Here is a 17,140-nt window from a genome sequence, read left to right on the forward strand (position 1 = left end):
ATCGACTCGTCTGCCCCGCTACGTGGACTTCGGCGAGCGCCCATTCATGCGGTTGACCTTGAAAGTTCTTAAGTTCAAGGTTTCACGCTTCGTATCCCCTCATTACGGTCGTCTGCGGACAACACACTTCTTGTCATTCTTTTTTTTTGCCGCCTCTATGATGAATCTGTCAGTTTTCAGTCGCAAGACCAAAGAAGATGTTCATAACTGTTGCTTTTTGTGGAAGGTGAACGACCAACGCGGCTAACTGTACACCACCTGCAGTTTACTTATCGCTTTTTAACCGAACACGTAAGTACACACGATTGTTGCTCGCTTAAACCGGAAAATTCGGCGGAAAGGGAGGTTCTCGGTGGTTTCGCACGAGGAAAAGGTGACGCAAGGACGCCGACTCATCGTCTTGTGTAAGATTTCTTTTGGTTGGCGGTTACGGTACGTAGTTTCGAATTTGTAAATTCCTGCGACGGCACGCCGCGTTTCGTCGAATCACAAACAATGCCTGCGACTGATTATTTATTAATCCGGTCAAGGCGCCGCGCGTGATTTTCTTTCGCAGTGCGTCCAGTTGTGTTTTTTAGACGATTTTTTGTGGTCCTTCGCACCGGATAACGCTCGTGACATTCCGAGCAGTTTTTTCGAACACATCGCGAACAAAAAATGATTTTTGGTTCCTGTTTGGAATAGTAATGGCGCCCATATGTCATCAGAAGCCAACGATTAGCATTTGGCGACCGAGTAGGAGCATAAATTCCCGTTGGAAAGATAAAACCGGAGTTCAATGAGTCACGCGGATTCTATGCAAAGTCTATTCGATACTATTTTGTGCAAATATTTATTGATAAAACATTTCTAGAATGTTAATTATTCTACACTGTCACTACAACAGATTAGGTACGTTTGTGTCTGGCTTTGATTTGAGAGTTGTGCTTGAACGCGACACTTTTGTATCAATTTGTTCCACACCCACGTTCAGCAAGGTCTGTTTTGAATAAAGTGGAGCACTAAAATCCTAATTAGCGATTTTATAAAGCTCCTGATAGTTGGAACTTTGGAACAAGTTCAAAAACTTTTGTCATAAAACTTTGACGTGTTCAACTCTCAAACGCTACATGTTAATTTAATTTTAGAGAATTTACAGAGAAATTTCTTCATAAACTCCACCAAAGGTTTAAAATTAAAGCGAACATTTCCGACACTTCCACTTTGTCATTATATAATTTTTTTTCAGTTGCAGCCTTAAAAACGTTTTTCAGCTCGTGACGCAATCTCATTAATTCCCCGACATTGACCTTAACTTTATTTTGATACAACTGGATTTTTTAATTCATTTGCGGTGAAACCAAAGCCGCAAAATTCTTGACTTGTTTGTTTTGCCGCACAAATCAGCAACGCAAACAATTTCACTTCAAATCGACATGAATCACCATCAAGGATGTGCACGCTCAAGATGATCACATCCAAGGCTCCGTCCGATTTTCCGATCGCCGATCAGTACTGATCAAAAAATCATTCCAGGATGTCACACTTGTCGACCGTGTTCGTGACGGGAGGCGCCGGCTACATCGGCAGCCACTGCATCGTCGAGCTTTTGAGCGCCGGTTACGAAGTCGTCGTCGTCGACAACTTCGTCAACAGCGTCAACGGCCCTGACGGTGAGTCCGTCGCGCTGAAACGCGTCGAGGCCATCACCGGCAAGACCGTCACGTTCTACGAGTGCGACCTGCTGGACAAGACTGCCCTCGAGAACATCTTCGCCAAGGTGAGAATCCCTACGGTCGAGTCCTCTTCGAAATGTAGACGTTGCAGCACAAAATCGACTGCGTGATCCACTTCGCCGCGATCAAATCCGTCGGCGAGTCCATGGAGTACCCTCTGCTTTACTACAAGAACAACCTGATCGGAATGTTGAACCTCCTCGAGATAATGGAACAGTTCGGGTGCTTCCAATTGGTCTTCTCCAGCTCTTGCACGGTCTACGGCGAGCCCAATTTCCTCCCGATCACAGAGACGCACAGCGTGGGCCACAACATCACGAACGTTTACGGAAAGACCAAATATTTCATCGAGGAGATGCTCGAAGACATCACACACGCCAATAAAAAGTGGAACATTATTGCGCTGCGATACTTCAATCCTTTGGGAGCGCATCCCTCGGGATTGATAGGCGAGGATCCCATCAAACCTTTCGCTAATATAATGCCGCTGATATCGCAGGTCGCGATTGGGCACTTGCCCATTTTGACCATCTTCGGCGGAGACTACAGCACCCCCGACGGGACCGGTGAGTTCCACTTTCGTCGACTTGAAACGTTTTAAAACGATTTTGTAGGAATTCGGGACTACATCCACGTGATGGATTTGGCGAGCGGACACGTGGCGGCGCTCAATATGCTGCAGAAGTCGCATCAAAACTACAAGGCAAGTGTCGGGGGCGCCCTCATAAAATTCTACATTATGTACAAAAAGACTAAAGAACTAAAGTGCAAGCTTTTAATTCCGACACTATAGTTCCGTGGTATACACGCTATTTTCCGAATTCCCGAATAATTTAAAACTAAAAGAAAGCAAAGTAACGATGTGATAGGTTGTGATTTTGACAGCTGGAAATAATTTAAGCTGCGATGCAAGTTTCATGAAGAATGCCGTGAAAATTCACCATGGCAACGCAGTCAACAAGATCCAACAAACGATTTGTCATTTAAAATTTAATAGTACTCGGAAAACGAGCGAATTCGAACGTTTTCCTGTAGATAGATAAGGCCTCTGAGGAGGAGGCCTCGGATCAAGAAAAATATGAGGTTTTATTTTTAATAAAAAATTTCATTCGACGTTTACTTTGATTAGACTATTTCCTTCGAAAAATTTAAGCCAATCAAAAAGCTCGAATATTTGAATTTTAGCCAATAGCGATCGAATTACAACGATAATACTGCACTAGTGCAATTATTGATAATTTGCACTAGTGCCAAATTTTCGAACATAAAAATTTAAAGAATAACCAATTTTTAAAACACAGAATTACGTTTATTTGTACTTACTTATCATGTAAATTTTTCTCAGGAAATAGTCTGCCAAAATATCCTCTCGTGCATGTCAAATTATCGACAATTTGACATGCACTCGGGGTATTACTAGTGATAATTGCACGTTGCCATGGCAATACCTTGTTTATTTTCACTTTAGTCCTTGGGAATTTTCAATTTCCAATCGTTTTCAATCCCTCGGGAGTAAAATGACTTTGGTTTGGGAAGAAGTATTAGAAACGGCCCTTTTGCTTCCAAAATATTATCGTTTTTGTTGACAGGTGTACAATTTGGGAACGGGACAAGGAGTTTCGGTGCTGCAACTCGTCAAGACGTTCGAAAGGGTGACGGGGACGGCGATCCCTTACAAAATAGTCGAGAGGCGGGAGGGCGACATTTCGGTGATGTACGCCAACGCGGAGTTGGCCGAACGGGAGTTGGAGTGGAAGTCGAAACACTCCCTCGAAGAGATGTGTAAGAAAAAAACAACGTCCACGTGTGCGATTTATTTGCGATTGTTTTATTGCAGGTGTCGACTTTTGGCGATGGCAAACGATGAACCCCGACGGCTACCGCACCAAATCGACCAAAATGACCAACGGTCACCGCTAAATAAATTATTACCTATTCAGTTTCTCGTAGAGACTTTCATGTTGAAACCTGAGCACCTCTTTCCCGTAACTGGTCCAATTCGGTAGCAAATACCGAGCGAAAATCTCCAAACAAGTCGGACTATTAGGTAAAAAACGCTCCAACAGACCTACAATTCACACTCTAATCAAATGCGATAATATTCACGCGAGGCTTACGTATTAACGGGGGCTTGTGCGAATGCAAGGCACTAGGTACACTAACTACTAATTTGTCGCAAGCGGGGTCAGCTAAACTCCTGGACTGCACGCGGCCAAAAATGATTTGCTCGAATGGTTGTTTTCGCGGTGGTTCTGAGAAAGGGCACACCGGGACTCCCGATTTTGTGACCTTCACCCAGTACCACTTCCCCACGTATTCGAGACCCCATTTCGGGAAAATTTCGTCGCACAAAGTGCGCACATGTTGGCCGGAATTCGTGCACCAAACCGCGACTAACCCCTCTTTGCTCAAGTAATTTTCCAAAGGTAGGTTTCTCAATTCTTCGTTGTACATCATGTCGTAGCCGTGTTCCGTGTGTTTGCGCTTTCTCCGTATGTACTTGTTCCACCACGGCGGGTCGAGAACAATCAAATCGTACTTTTCGTCGAGGTGTGTCGACATGTCTGCCACATCTTTCCCATAGAACTTGCAGTTTTGGGGAAAAAGAAAATCCGAATTTTTTATCCTCTTGACAATTGGGCCATCGGGATTGGCACCCACTACGTCACCGATTAGATTTTTTCCCGATTCGTCGTAAATCGTGGCCGCGGCGGTGACAGCCGCATCGTTCCTAACCTCTAATTGGGATTCAGCGAATATTTCTTCGTTCTCGTTGCGAAACAACTCGTACAATTTCTCCACGCAACGCACCTTAAAAATTCGTAAATAAGCACCACGCATTTCCGTCTAATTAACTAGATACCTCCGCTCCGAAGTCCTCTTCATTGGTCTTTCTTTTGAGGTTATGCTTACTTTTCGCCGGTTTGTACGGCTGAACTATCTCAAAAAGGTCAGGTTTCAGTTGAAAACTTGTCGCAGAAGAGTCAACACTCGAATATATTTCGTTTATTAATGTTTCGTGCGAAATAAACCAACCGTAATTTGAATTTTTAATAACACTCATGACAGCTGTCAACTGTCATTTACAACACGTCGGTCAGGAGTGCCAACCGCAAGTGTCCGGAACAAAATACACCAGGTTAACAGCAACATTTGACAGAAAAAAAATTAAATCAATTCGTCGAAGGCGATTATTGAATAATTATGACAATCGACAAGTTGATTCAGTTGTGGAGAAATGTTTTGTTCACTTTGGCGTTTTCTTTGGCTCGTTTGCATAAGAGGAAACGAACGGTAGAAGCTTGTTTGTTGGGGGCAAAATATGAATGCCATCTGGCATGAGCGAAACATTAGTAATCAATTGAAGGAGATTGGAGTATGATGGGATTGTTTTAATCAACAGCTGAATTGAATGCGTCGTATAAATCGCAATCCTTTTCCGAAAACTGGTGTAAAATACGCGTCCCACATATTTACGAGCGTCGATAAAAACCGGCGACGTGTTTACAATAATTCAGTTTTCCAATTAAATACGAAACGTAAACACACACGCACATAAATTTTATATGAACCCGCTTCCGTTCCTAATTTCCAGGAGGGGAAATTGTGGAAATCTATCGGAAAAGAACGTCGGAGACCTCCGCGGAATAATAAGTCGACGATGATTGATGGACGGCGCAACCGAAAAGACTTCGCGTCTATTGTGCAAGAGACGTTCAAGGAGTTCGCGGAGAACACCAGCATACACGGCCTCAAGTACACCGTCAAGAGGGAGGTCACCATCTACGAAAAGTGAGTAGGTATGACGAGAGCTGCTCGACAATGATCGAAGGGTTTTCTGGATAATCGTGGTGCTGGCGGGGCTGTCCGGAGCCGGCTACATGACCGTCCTGTTTTGGAATCGATACACCAGCAACCCCACGAGGACGTCGATTTTGACGGCGTACGCCCCCAACACGGCCGTGCCCTTCCCCGCCGTCACCTTGTGCAACATAAATCGAATCATGAAGGATCAAGTGGACGAGTTCGTCGAGGAGCTGTGAGTATGTTTGAAGGGTCGCCACCCCAACATTGAGTCACTTTAGGACCGTGCAAGAGGACGAAGTGGAGATCGTGCGAAGGGCGTTTCCTCAACTCCTCGCCCTCACCAGCGTACCCACGAGGAACTACAACATGACCGAACTGATGATCTTGCACGACGTCCTGCTCGAGAACAACTACAACGAAATCGGCGCGGTCATGAAAAAGATCATGCAACCCTGCGAAGACATGATCCTCAAGTGCATGTGGCAGTTTAAGACTGTCCCTTGCCGAGAGATCTTCGAGGAAACTCTGACCACGGAAGGACCGTGTTGCTCTTTCAACTACATCAGGGAGTACATCGAGTGAGTGCGGCGGAGGCGGTCAGTTTTTCGCGACCCACGTTTTCTGGTTGCAGCGGGAGCCGCCGCCCCCTGTACACCCCTTTCAACGGCTTCAACAGCGGCCTGAAGCTGCACCTGGACCCCGACATCCAGACCGTCCAATATTCGTCTCTCCATTCGTCAGGATTAAAAGTAAATTCCCGATCGACCGTAACAACCGTTATAATTGAATCTGCAGGTCTTGGTGCACAGTCCTTGGGATTATCCTGGCTCGGGATCGATTTATAAAATCGTCTCGGCCGGGAGACAGTCCTACTTGCAAGTTTCGGCGAGTCGAATCGTTTGCAGTAGCGACATCAAGAGACTCTCGATCGAACAGAGACAGTGCGTCTATTCCGAAGAGGTTAGGCTGAAATATTTCCAACTTTATTCGGACACGAACTGTCTGACCGAATGCGAGGAGACGTATCTGTACGCGAGATGCGGCTGCGTCCCTTTTTATTATCCTTTCTCGAGTCAGTTAGGATTTCGCCAAGTGGTCACGTACTAAAGTGTTTTCTTGCAGCGCGGAGGGTTTGCAACATCACGAATATACCCTGCTTGGACGAATCGATAGGTGGGTCGATCGAAATCCGCGCCAAATTCGAAACGTCTTGTTCCAGGCACGACCCTGGTCAACATCACCAAAGCCTGCAACTGCCCGTCCCAGTGCGAGGACATGTTTTACAGCGTGATGTCCTCCACGGCCACCTTGGCCAACAAAGAAGCCGCCCCCACCTCCTCGTTCTTGTACGAACTACACTTTCAAACAATTTTTTACGTCAACAGTCATTTATTGTAGGGAGGACCAGAACGTGACCGACGACAGTATCGCCCTCTACGTCTACTTCGGCGGTCAGAGACAGACAATCCTGTACAAGGACATCATAACGTCGACTATTTACCTGTTGTGTGAGGGCGCTCTCGTCTCGACTTGACACCACTCAAACCGATCAAATTTCAGCGTCATTCGGGGGCGTTTACAGTTTGTTCTTAGGCTGCAGCTTCATCACTCTCGTCGAAATCGCATACTACTTCACTTTCAGACTGATCGTGAATCTGAAATTGGTCGGAAGAATCGACAAGGCCGGGATCAAACCGAAAAGAGAGGACCCAAAGCAAAACCAAAAACTCTGGTCGTACGAAGGAAGTATATTTCTGAATTGAACAATCAAAGACGACTCTACTGCAAATAATAATAATAATAATAATAATATCACGTGTGTGTTGCCGGCACCATCTTTAACAAATAATCTACTGGACAAGCCTGTCTGGATTTTTCTCTCTGTACTCACAACAGTTCGCTTGCTTTGGAAAATCGCACGTCAAGGCTGACGCACTGAAGAGGAGTTGCGACGGGCAAGGTTTCAACGTGCAACACTCGTTGCCGCACAAGAAGTACGTGTAACAGCTGTCGGGGTTGGGCCAGACTCCGTCTCCCAGGTTCACGCGACACCCGTCGAGGCGGTGATGCGTCGGTGAATTATCCTTCACGCAAAACATCTCCTTGCGGTCAAAAACGTACCCCCAGGGACATTCGATCTCGATTTTCGTCCCGTTGTACACCCGGAAGAAGCTCCTCTCGTTGAAATAGTTCGGCACTTGCACCGGGAACTCGTCCGGCGTCGTCTGCGAGGTGATCTCGTAGCCTAGCGCTGCACCGGCACAAACTGCAACAGTTTTTTTCTTCTTTAGTGCAACCCGGACTTTGCCCGGGATGAAATCCAAACACGGATCGGAGATCGTGAGATAATGTCGTTTGATCAGACGGTGCTGATGGGGCGCTTCGTCAAAGAATTACCGCCAGACGAGTACAAATATGGCGCGTTTGGTTTTCATTAAAACGTGAAAATGGCGATGTACTTACGGATGAGCAGAGTCACGCGGAAACACGGTGTCGACCACATCGTTGCGAATACGGACAAAGATTTGGAATTATCGATAGCGCTCCGATCTGATAACGAATTGCCAATAATCGCCTGTCTTAATCATCGGAGGAATGATAAAAAAATCCGGTGAGGCTTAAGTTGTCGGTCATGATAAAACAAAGTTCGATGTGACGTCACTGCACAAATATTCTCAAAGTCATCGACGATTTCCGTTTTGCGTTGTTGTGCGCGACCAGTTTATCGGAGCGGATTGGGAGGCGAATCTCTCCGAACGGACGAATTATTAACAAAACGGAATTCGTAATGAAGGGAAATAATAAATTCTTATGTCGGGATGAGTCGAGTGTCGCAAGAGTTTGGTTCTGGAGGCGACTATCGTTTAAAATTTGTTTTTTTTTGCTTGCGGAAGTTAATTATGTAGTAAACAGTTTGATCGATTAATTTTATGGATTAAAGTGTCGCTACAAGTACGAAACAAGCAAAGCCGAGGCTTAGTACCAACCAAATACTAATAAAATATTATCCGATTCCACTGCTGTCCCGGCGCATCCACCATTTTGGAATATTGGAATAGTTTATTGCAGAATGGGCACCCGTAGAATCGACTCCGGTAGGCAGAATTTCTAACAAAATAATTTTTGTTCATCGGATCTTGTATCGTGTTCAGTCTTGGTAGCAGTGACAGAATGAGATTTTGGAAACTACGACAGTTATTTATTTAATGAGTTTCACTCGCGTTTTAATCTGGCCCACTCATACCAAAAAAAGCCCAATTTACACAAGAACGAGTTGAATACAACGTTTTTTTGTTCGACGACCCCCTTACAGGCTCCAAATCGCTTAAAATCTTTAAAATTAACTTGACGTTTCGTTTTGACAAGTTGTCACATTTATCAAAATCCGTTCACATAGGAGAAAATTCTCAAATTCTGACAGTGTCGAACAAAAAAAACCATTATTTTTGCTCAATGTTTGCGAAAAATTTGTTCTCATGATTTGTAAACAGTTGGAAGTTTCTGAATTTTGAATTGAAGTTTCCAGTTTCCACACGATCTGGCTTATTATTGGAGAGATGGGAATGATATTGGATATTTTTTTTGTTATCCTGATGAATTTAGTCTCGCACTTTTAGCTGATGAAATGACGCTCGTGAGCGGAGTTTTTGGTATTTCTGAATTCAGTTCTTCTCATACTATAATTTAAACACGCTGAAGAATGCAAAGGTGTTTTTTCCCGAATTAGTACGACAGCCAGGACGATGAATTTAGCACAGTTGGATTTCTATTTCAAGTGATTTTTTCCAGCCTAAAAGAGATCCGATTAGTCGGAGTAGTTTCGCGGAAAATCCCAAAAGAAACAATGTACCCTGTATATTAATCTAATAAAGTGATAATATCTGCCGAACTTTTTTTTTGACATAAGTGACCATATCTGCTGAACTTTTTTTTGACATAAGTGACCTTGTCGCCTTTCGAACATGAAAATATTCGTCTGTCGCACTACAAACTGTTAAATAAGCAATTTCAAATTGCGTTAAATGTAACGTGAGTCTAGAACCAGACAAAATTACATCTAAAGAACAAAGGTCGTCAGCTAATTGAGGGAATTTCTTATTTAATCTCTAATCAGACATAAACAGTCAATTATCTTGTCCGAATTTCTTCAATTTGTTTTGAATTACTGCACACGAAAATACGTTCAAGGTTAATTTGCTGTCTATTATGAAAACAATTCCTATTTCCTTTTAAAGAAAAAAACTTTCACAATTACCTGAACTGCTGGCGGGAATAAAACAATTCCCATCCGTCGAATTAGTTTATTACCAAACCGTTCGCGTTTTTTATTCTTTTCTACGTAATTTTCCTTGCATCGCTCTGTATAAATTTGCACCTATCAAGCCGCTTAATAAACACTCGCATACATCAGCGAATAATTAGTTTAGGGAAAAAAGTTCCGGCGGTGTGGGTATTGGCATTAAGTTTCCTGGCGAGTCCCGTCGGGAAACGCATTTAATATGGTTTGTTCCAGTTCCGGAACTCCACGGGGATCGTTAGGTCTTCCCGAAACACCTGGAATTTTCCCGTTATGATTGACACGAAGGTAACATCCCGAACGCTCCGAGGAACACCTTCTGACGTGGCACCGTTATCGATCACGTCAAAAGTAAAATGCAACAATGTGTACGTGCACCCCTTCGTTCGCACTTTCCCCCGAAGCAAATCTGCCCCAGAGCTGCCAAATCGACGCCGCCGAAATCCCCATCCGACCGTCAAATTTAACCGTAAGCAACTTAAAAGAGCGAAATGTGCAAGCGGGGGCGGCTCGCGTTTGATTCTGTTTGTTTCGCTTTTTGCATTCTTCGCTCCGTCGTTTGAAAGGGTTTCATTCTTTCCCGGGATCGAGTGCAGCCCTCCAAGTCGACGGGAAAAAACCGCACGCCGCCCCGTCTTCATTATTTACATTGCAAATCGCGTTTAATTTAATAACTGTGGAATTTCTGTTCGGTACGCGGGCGATAAATCTTGCAACTTGTGACATCTAGCTGACGCAGGAGATGGCGGAGCGGTAGTTGAGCCACCCGCACCATCACTCATCGCACTTGCCGTGCGAAAGGGCCCACATTAAACCGGAAAAAATCGACAAACCGAAAAAGGAGCGGTTCGACAGGGATCCTGCTAAATTCCCTCGAGTGTGGCGGAACAGCTGTCGTCGAGTGAGGATGCGGTTTTAAGTGGGACTTGATTATAAATTAGCTCTGCGAACGGGGACTCGACCGGGAAGATACACATTTTGGAACCGCAACGACGCGGCTGATTCATTAATCCGCCGCCGCCCCCGAAAGACCGATCCGCAGGACGCGGCCGAATCAAAATAAACGCACGAAAAAACAATAAGAAGGCAAGGAAGACGTCAAGGTCGCTCGTGTCATTTCCTACGTCATTAACGTTCGTGTGGTATTGTCACTGGACCAAGTGGGGATGTGCTTATAAATAAAATTAAATAAAAACATGTACAAAAATACAGAAGTGAAGCAGAGGTTTGGTGTCGACCGTTGTTATTTATAAAATATTTAACCCGATTCCATTACTAGCCTGGCGCATCCACCATTTTGATCTGGATTATGGGAAGGATCTCGTTAAAAAGGCAAATTTTCAAATAATAACAATACTGAAACAGTTTGGTGCAGAATGTGCACTTTTCGAATTAAATTCAGCAGAAAATAAAAATGCAAATAGTCCAAAGATGTCGAGGTCACTTGTGATATTTTCGTTGTCAACGTACGATACGCTCATGTGATATTGTCACTGTGCTAAAAGGGGTGCGTATTTTATTACATTATTTTTCTTTTTATGTGAGTATGATGGTTGTGACCAAAAGTTGGCCAGTGACAGCTCCGGGCTCTCAGGGGGTTTTCGGGGCATAGGGCGTGGGTTCGGATTATAAAAAAATGGGCGCCAGGCAGCTATTGTCTTGAGCTGGTTGTTAAGCTTGTCCAGCTGCCGGGACAAGTGCTCAGTTTCTCGGATGCTTCGGAGTCAATACGAAAGAACTTAATTCCTTGCGAATTAAATAATTGGTTTATTCAATTTTTGTCCAACAGTCCAGGAAATTCGAAATGCTCACTTAAGTGTGCACTGGTCCGTGGGATTGGCAACGTTACTCTACGTAATTTTGTTAATTGAAATTTCGAACCAGTTCACATTAATGATCTTATTCAATACCTTATTCTGGTCTTATCAAGAAAGCTTTCCTTTACAGGTGACCTTGTAACTTATTTGTGAATAAACTTAAAATTAATACAACTCCGATGAAAGAAAAACGAAAGGAAAATCTGTTGCATGCGTGAAACAAGAATGAAGCGCAGTCTTCTGCTTTCATAAATTTACAACGTTAATTTAACATCGATTCTATAATTGAAAAAATTGCAAATTTACTGGAAGTAGAAGAACTGCTACTAATAATTGAAATGTGAAATTTGAAAACTTGAGCTTTGTGAAGTCTTTCTAAAAATTTGAAATTATTGAAATGCGAGATTTTTACAAATTGAAACGGTTCTAAATATTGAGAAGCGGGATATTTGAGGCGTTCTTTGATTTTTCGCAAATCCGCAATTAAATTGTGCGACTTATCTTACGCCGGTAACGTGGTGTGACCTTGACGATTTTCTTTAGTCCTTGGTGAAACGGTACGTGGTCCGATGACCTTAATGGACGGTTTGCGGTCTGGCGACGACCACTCTGACGAACGATGTGGCGACGATCACCCCATATAACGATAGTCCTGGTGAACAATCACCCTAAAAGCGACGCGGCGACGAATGACCCTAAAGAACAACGTTCCTGGTCCGAACTATCGCCCCAAATAACGATGACTGGTCCGGCTGACCCTAAAGAACAACGTTCCTGGTCCGGCTGACCCTAAAGAACAACGTTCCTGGTCCGGCTGACCCTAAAGAACAACCCCTAACGAATTGTCGTTAGTGTTGCAAAACTCAATCGATTCGGTAATTACCTTTCCGCTGAAAGGGGTTGCTTCTCGATAATTCGAAGGAGGACTTTCCGGTTCTCCTTCGCGGTACGGTAACGGTAATCTGGCTCGAACCACCCCTAACGGACGAAAATTAGTGAAGTGAATTCGCTAATGAAGGATAATTACCTCTATCTCGCTAGATGACGAGGGGTTTCTCGACCACGGCAAAACGGTAAACGGTAAAACGGTAAATCTTCGGGCTCCTCGACGGCCCCGAAGGCTGGCAGCGCCGGACGATAAGCGCCATGGCGTTCGGCAATCCACCCACAGGGATGATTGCGGATCCCGAACGCCACGCACGTGATTCGCAGCTCGCGACTTGCGGCACCTGCCGCCCGCTCGGCGGTCGCCGACCGAGTCCCTTTAATTTCCGCTCGCGATCGGTTTTTTTTTTTTTGGCTACCCCCGGCTCTAGGAGATCAACCCGAAAGATCTGGACCTTATTCCGTTGGGCGATAAGGCGTCCCGGTTATTGTACTGACCGCGCATCTTGATGACAACTTCCGGCGATCCTACACTTGCACGCTAAATGACAGATGGTCGAACATGGCGCCGGTTTGTTTACGTTGGACTTCACCGATCGAAAAATCCGGATGTCGAAGCGGTAATGTGTCGGTGAGTCCACGCGTAACACACGATAGATGTTGACGGCAATTTCCCGCAGGATCTCAAAAGGTTGGACACCACAAGGATGAAGGAAGAAGGTTAGGGAAAAGAAGAGAAGAAGATAACTTTCCGGCAAGTCACGGGAACAAAAGGGGATCGGAATTAACTTTGCCGTACGGTTACCCGAGCTGAGAAGAAGAAGAGGAAGGATTGAAGGAAAAGGAAAGGAGAAAGAAGAAAAAAGCGAACGATGAATAGATAGGCCGCAGCTAGACAGCCTAGAGGCGTGAGGCCACCTCAGCCTAAAATTTAGGGGCTAACATGTGTGATTCCAGCCGCCCCAAAACTGGCTGGCACAAAGACTCTACAATGAAAACTCTAAAGAAACCGCGAAAGAAACAAACGAATACCGAAAGTGAAACTGAAAGCGAAACCGAAATAAAACTGAAAGTGATCCGATAAACAAAAATGAACCCTGAACCAATAAACTCAAAATGAATTGACTGACGGCACAAACAAACTGAATTATTTCGAAATGAGCGTCCCCAAAAAAGGTTACGGCAGGGTGGGCGCGTCGCGACGTCATATGCCGTGCGTTGTGTTGCTTGTTCCTGATCTTCGAACAGCGATCTTATTGTCCCGCGAGCATAAGTAGGACCTCTTGGCCTCCTACCCCGGCCAAAACGAATAGTGGCACTTTGACCTGCTACACTACCCCCCTCCTCAAAAAGAAAAAAGAAAAGGTAACGCGGTTGCCTTTTTCTTTTTACACAAAACGAAGATGAAGTCTTCTCAAAAACGTCAAAATTTGTTCAATGGAAAAGTTTTGATTCCGCCACAAAATGGCTAGTTGATATCTGCGCGTATCAAACGATTGAAAACTGAATCTCAATGTCAATTAGTACTTGAGTACTGCGGTATGATGTAAGTCGAATTCGGGATATGTCATAAATGGGGTTTTTCAAATAAACTTTTCCTGAACAAACTCCACGGTAAAATTTTTGGTCTCGATCATTTCAAAAAATTCGACGAAAAAAATGCAACGCAATTTTCGCTGCAGCGCTCGGAAACGGAAAGTGAAAATGCGACGAAGCGTTTTCCACGATTCCACGGAACGTCATCCGCAAAAAAAATCGCTCATAGAGACACTTGGAGGTCTTCGAGTGTCTGACCTTGACATTGGCGAAATGTCCACCGTTTCTCCGATTGTGCGACAAGGATGGAACTCAAACAAACATGTCACCCGAAAAAGTGTTTCGCAGCGCGATAACGTTCTCAAAAAATTTCTTATCTGTGAAGACACGAGATAAGACTGAATACAATCCGCTAATTTTCTCTGCAAAATTCCTGCTTCTCTTACACGGTAAAAAAATTGAAAACTGAAATTTCTCTGAAACCCAAACCCAAAGCTCCGATTGTTGAACAATGAAAAATCTGTGATCTTGCCAAATCTGTAGTTGAGTCACAAACACGATAAACAAAGCTGAATGAGCCAAACTGACCAAATTTGCGGAATTCAAACGAGGAAGCAAAATCGTCAAAATTTGTGACTGCTACAAAGTTGACAAATCACACCCCTAACAAATCGCGTCAAAATTTGTGGCGGCTCGATTGACTTGACAGGCCCTCGAAAATCCAAGCGTCAAAATTTGTGGCTGTCAAATGCAAGCGAGCCCTCGAGGCCCAAATTGGTTTACAAATTTCGCGAAAATGAAGATGAGCGATAAACGAAAATTTGTGGTTGCTCCAAAAAGTCGGGAAATCGGGCCCCACGTTGTGGGCGTCAAAATTTGTATGACCAAAAGTTGGCCAGTGACAGCTCCGGGCTCTCAGGGGGTTTTCGGGGCATAGGGCGTGGGTTCGGATTATAAAAAAATGGGCGCCAGGCAGCTATTGTCTTGAGCTGGTTGTTAAGCTTGTCCAGCTGCCGGGACAAGTGCTCAGTTTCTCGGATGCTTCGGAGTCAATACGAAAGAACTTAATTCCTTGCGAATTAAATAATTGGTTTATTCAATTTTTGTCCAACAGTCCAGGAAATTCGAAATGCTCACTTAAGTGTGCACTGGTCCGTGGGATTGGCAACGTTACTCTACGTAATTTTGTTAATTGAAATTTCGAACCAGTTCACATTAATGATCTTATTCAATACCTTATTCTGGTCTTATCAAGAAAGCTTTCCTTTACAGGTGACCTTGTAACTTATTTGTGAATAAACTTAAAATTAATACAACTCCGATGAAAGAAAAACGAAAGGAAAATCTGTTGCATGCGTGAAACAAGAATGAAGCGCAGTCTTCTGCTTTCATAAATTTACAACGTTAATTTAACATCGATTCTATAATTGAAAAAATTGCAAATTTACTGGAAGTAGAAGAACTGCTACTAATAATTGAAATGTGAAATTTGAAAACTTGAGCTTTGTGAAGTCTTTCTAAAAATTTGAAATTATTGAAATGCGAGATTTTTACAAATTGAAACGGTTCTAAATATTGAGAAGCGGGATATTTGAGGCGTTCTTTGATTTTTCGCAAATCCGCAATTAAATTGTGCGACTTATCTTACGCCGGTAACGTGGTGTGACCTTGACGATTTTCTTTAGTCCTTGGTGAAACGGTACGTGGTCCGATGACCTTAATGGACGGTTTGCGGTCTGGCGACGACCACTCTGACGAACGATGTGGCGACGATCACCCCATATAACGATAGTCCTGGTGAACAATCACCCTAAAAGCGACGCGGCGACGAATGACCCTAAAGAACAACGTTCCTGGTCCGAACTATCGCCCCAAATAACGATGACTGGTCCGGCTGACCCTAAAGAACAACGTTCCTGGTCCGGCTGACCCTAAAGAACAACGTTCCTGGTCCGGCTGACCCTAAAGAACAACCCCTAACGAATTGTCGTTAGTGTTGCAAAACTCAATCGATTCGGTAATTACCTTTCCGCTGAAAGGGGTTGCTTCTCGATAATTCGAAGGAGGACTTTCCGGTTCTCCTTCGCGGTACGGTAACGGTAATCTGGCTCGAACCACCCCTAACGGACGAAAATTAGTGAAGTGAATTCGCTAATGAAGGATAATTACCTCTATCTCGCTAGATGACGAGGGGTTTCTCGACCACGGCAAAACGGTAAACGGTAAAACGGTAAATCTTCGGGCTCCTCGACGGCCCCGAAGGCTGGCAGCGCCGGACGATAAGCGCCATGGCGTTCGGCAATCCACCCACAGGGATGATTGCGGATCCCGAACGCCACGCACGTGATTCGCAGCTCGCGACTTGCGGCACCTGCCGCCCGCTCGGCGGTCGCCGACCGAGTCCCTTTAATTTCCGCTCGCGATCGGTTTTTTTTTTTTTGGCTACCCCCGGCTCTAGGAGATCAACCCGAAAGATCTGGACCTTATTCCGTTGGGCGATAAGGCGTCCCGGTTATTGTACTGACCGCGCATCTTGATGACAACTTCCGGCGATCCTACACTTGCACGCTAAATGACAGATGGTCGAACATGGCGCCGGTTTGTTTACGTTGGACTTCACCGATCGAAAAATCCGGATGTCGAAGCGGTAATGTGTCGGTGAGTCCACGCGTAACACACGATAGATGTTGACGGCAATTTCCCGCAGGATCTCAAAAGGTTGGACACCACAAGGATGAAGGAAGAAGGTTAGGGAAAAGAAGAGAAGAAGATAACTTTCCGGCAAGTCACGGGAACAAAAGGGGATCGGAATTAACTTTGCCGTACGGTTACCCGAGCTGAGAAGAAGAAGAGGAAGGATTGAAGGAAAAGGAAAGGAGAAAGAAGAAAAAAGCGAACGATGAATAGATAGGCCGCAGCTAGACAGCCTAGAGGCGTGAGGCCACCTCAGCCTAAAATTTAGGGGCTAACATGTGTGATTCCAGCCGCCCCAAAACTGGCTGGCACAAAGACTCTACAATGAAAACTCTAAAGAAACCGCGAAAGAAACAAACGAATACCGAAAGTGAAACTGAAAGCGAAAC

General features: G+C 44.6%; 4 protein-coding genes and 1 long non-coding RNA gene across 13 annotated transcripts; 2 read left to right on the plus strand and 3 right to left on the minus strand.

Moving 5' to 3' along the window:
• Positions 1 to 3: 3 nt before the first annotated feature.
• LOC138124335 (UDP-glucose 4-epimerase-like) lies at positions 4 to 3,654 on the plus strand. 4 transcript variants are annotated; one of them, XM_069039363.1, is made up of 6 exons: positions 4 to 404; positions 1,516 to 1,759; positions 1,807 to 2,281; positions 2,330 to 2,418; positions 3,305 to 3,497; positions 3,553 to 3,654. In XM_069039363.1, exons 2-6 carry the CDS (start codon positions 1,517 to 1,519, stop codon positions 3,633 to 3,635), a joined length of 1,083 nt encoding a protein of 360 aa, XP_068895464.1. In that variant the 5' UTR covers positions 4 to 404; position 1,516; the 3' UTR covers positions 3,636 to 3,654. The 4 variants fall into 4 exon arrangements, with proteins under 4 accessions (XP_068895464.1, XP_068895462.1, XP_068895465.1 ...); XM_069039361.1 differs by having other exon boundaries at positions 4 to 291; XM_069039364.1 differs by having other exon boundaries at positions 298 to 432.
• On the minus strand, positions 3,515 to 4,833 carry Mettl4 (Methyltransferase like 4). Its single transcript, XM_069039370.1, has 3 exons — positions 4,579 to 4,833; positions 3,833 to 4,526; positions 3,515 to 3,783 (listed from the first exon to the last, which is right to left on the minus strand). Exons 1-3 carry the CDS (start codon positions 4,777 to 4,779, stop codon positions 3,644 to 3,646), a joined length of 1,035 nt encoding a protein of 344 aa, XP_068895471.1. The 5' UTR covers positions 4,780 to 4,833; the 3' UTR covers positions 3,515 to 3,643.
• Positions 3,625 to 9,411, plus strand: LOC138124309 (sodium channel protein Nach-like). 6 transcript variants are annotated; one of them, XM_069039318.1, is made up of 10 exons: positions 3,625 to 3,762; positions 5,311 to 5,507; positions 5,548 to 5,754; positions 5,801 to 6,100; positions 6,154 to 6,271; positions 6,318 to 6,594; positions 6,645 to 6,695; positions 6,742 to 6,868; positions 6,921 to 7,030; positions 7,083 to 9,411. In XM_069039318.1, exons 2-10 carry the CDS (start codon positions 5,377 to 5,379, stop codon positions 7,283 to 7,285), a joined length of 1,524 nt encoding a protein of 507 aa, XP_068895419.1. In that variant the 5' UTR covers positions 3,625 to 3,762; positions 5,311 to 5,376; the 3' UTR covers positions 7,286 to 9,411. The 6 variants fall into 6 exon arrangements, 5 of the variants coding, with proteins under 5 accessions (XP_068895419.1, XP_068895417.1, XP_068895421.1 ...); XR_011157097.1 differs by having other exon boundaries at positions 6,645 to 6,868; positions 6,908 to 7,030; positions 7,083 to 7,224; XM_069039316.1 differs by having other exon boundaries at positions 6,645 to 6,868.
• Positions 7,251 to 8,116, minus strand: LOC138124362 (uncharacterized). The gene is made up of 2 exons (XM_069039398.1): positions 7,986 to 8,116; positions 7,251 to 7,788 (listed from the first exon to the last, which is right to left on the minus strand). The coding sequence occupies exons 1-2, from the start codon at positions 8,023 to 8,025 to the stop codon at positions 7,373 to 7,375; spliced, it is 456 nt and encodes a 151-aa protein (XP_068895499.1). The 5' UTR covers positions 8,026 to 8,116; the 3' UTR covers positions 7,251 to 7,372.
• A 2,461-nt stretch (positions 9,412 to 11,872) lies between the features above and the next one.
• On the minus strand, positions 11,873 to 16,470 carry LOC138124372 (uncharacterized). The gene is made up of 5 exons (XR_011157105.1): positions 16,227 to 16,470; positions 16,083 to 16,177; positions 12,664 to 16,033; positions 12,520 to 12,614; positions 11,873 to 12,470 (listed from the first exon to the last, which is right to left on the minus strand). It is a non-coding gene; the product is annotated as an uncharacterized lncRNA (long non-coding RNA).
• Positions 16,471 to 17,140: the final 670 nt, after the last annotated feature.

This window comes from Tenebrio molitor, chromosome 2 (genome assembly GCF_963966145.1).
Source record: "Tenebrio molitor chromosome 2, icTenMoli1.1, whole genome shotgun sequence".
Taxonomy (NCBI): Eukaryota; Metazoa; Arthropoda; class Insecta; order Coleoptera; family Tenebrionidae; genus Tenebrio; species Tenebrio molitor.

Bases quoted from the DNA above. Each gene is read 5' to 3' on its own strand.
- LOC138124309 (XM_069039316.1), top strand. From the start codon at position 5,377: ATGATTGATGGACGGCGCAACCGAAAAGACTTCGCGTCTATTGTGCAA. The intron at 5,755-5,800 runs GTGAGTATGTTT...GAGTCACTTTAG, and splicing joins GACGAGTTCGTCGAGGAGCT to GACCGTGCAAGAGGACGAAG. The intron at 6,869-6,920 runs GTACGAACTACA...CATTTATTGTAG, and splicing joins GCCCCCACCTCCTCGTTCTT to GGAGGACCAGAACGTGACCG.
- LOC138124335 (XM_069039363.1), top strand. From the start codon at position 1,517: ATGTCACACTTGTCGACCGTGTTCGTGACGGGAGGCGCCGGCTACATC. The intron at 1,760-1,806 runs GTGAGAATCCCT...TAGACGTTGCAG, and splicing joins TCGAGAACATCTTCGCCAAG to CACAAAATCGACTGCGTGAT. The intron at 2,419-3,304 runs GCAAGTGTCGGG...TTTTGTTGACAG, and splicing joins AGTCGCATCAAAACTACAAG to GTGTACAATTTGGGAACGGG.
- Mettl4 (XM_069039370.1), bottom strand. From the start codon at position 4,779: ATGAGTGTTATTAAAAATTCAAATTACGGTTGGTTTATTTCGCACGAA. The intron at 4,527-4,578 runs GTATCTAGTTAA...CGAATTTTTAAG, and splicing joins AAGAGGACTTCGGAGCGGAG to GTGCGTTGCGTGGAGAAATT. The intron at 3,784-3,832 runs GTAAGCCTCGCG...TGTGAATTGTAG, and splicing joins GCACAAGCCCCCGTTAATAC to GTCTGTTGGAGCGTTTTTTA.
- LOC138124362 (XM_069039398.1), bottom strand. From the start codon at position 8,025: ATGTGGTCGACACCGTGTTTCCGCGTGACTCTGCTCATCC. The intron at 7,789-7,985 runs GTAAGTACATCG...AAACTGTTGCAG, and splicing joins CCGCGTGACTCTGCTCATCC to TTTGTGCCGGTGCAGCGCTA.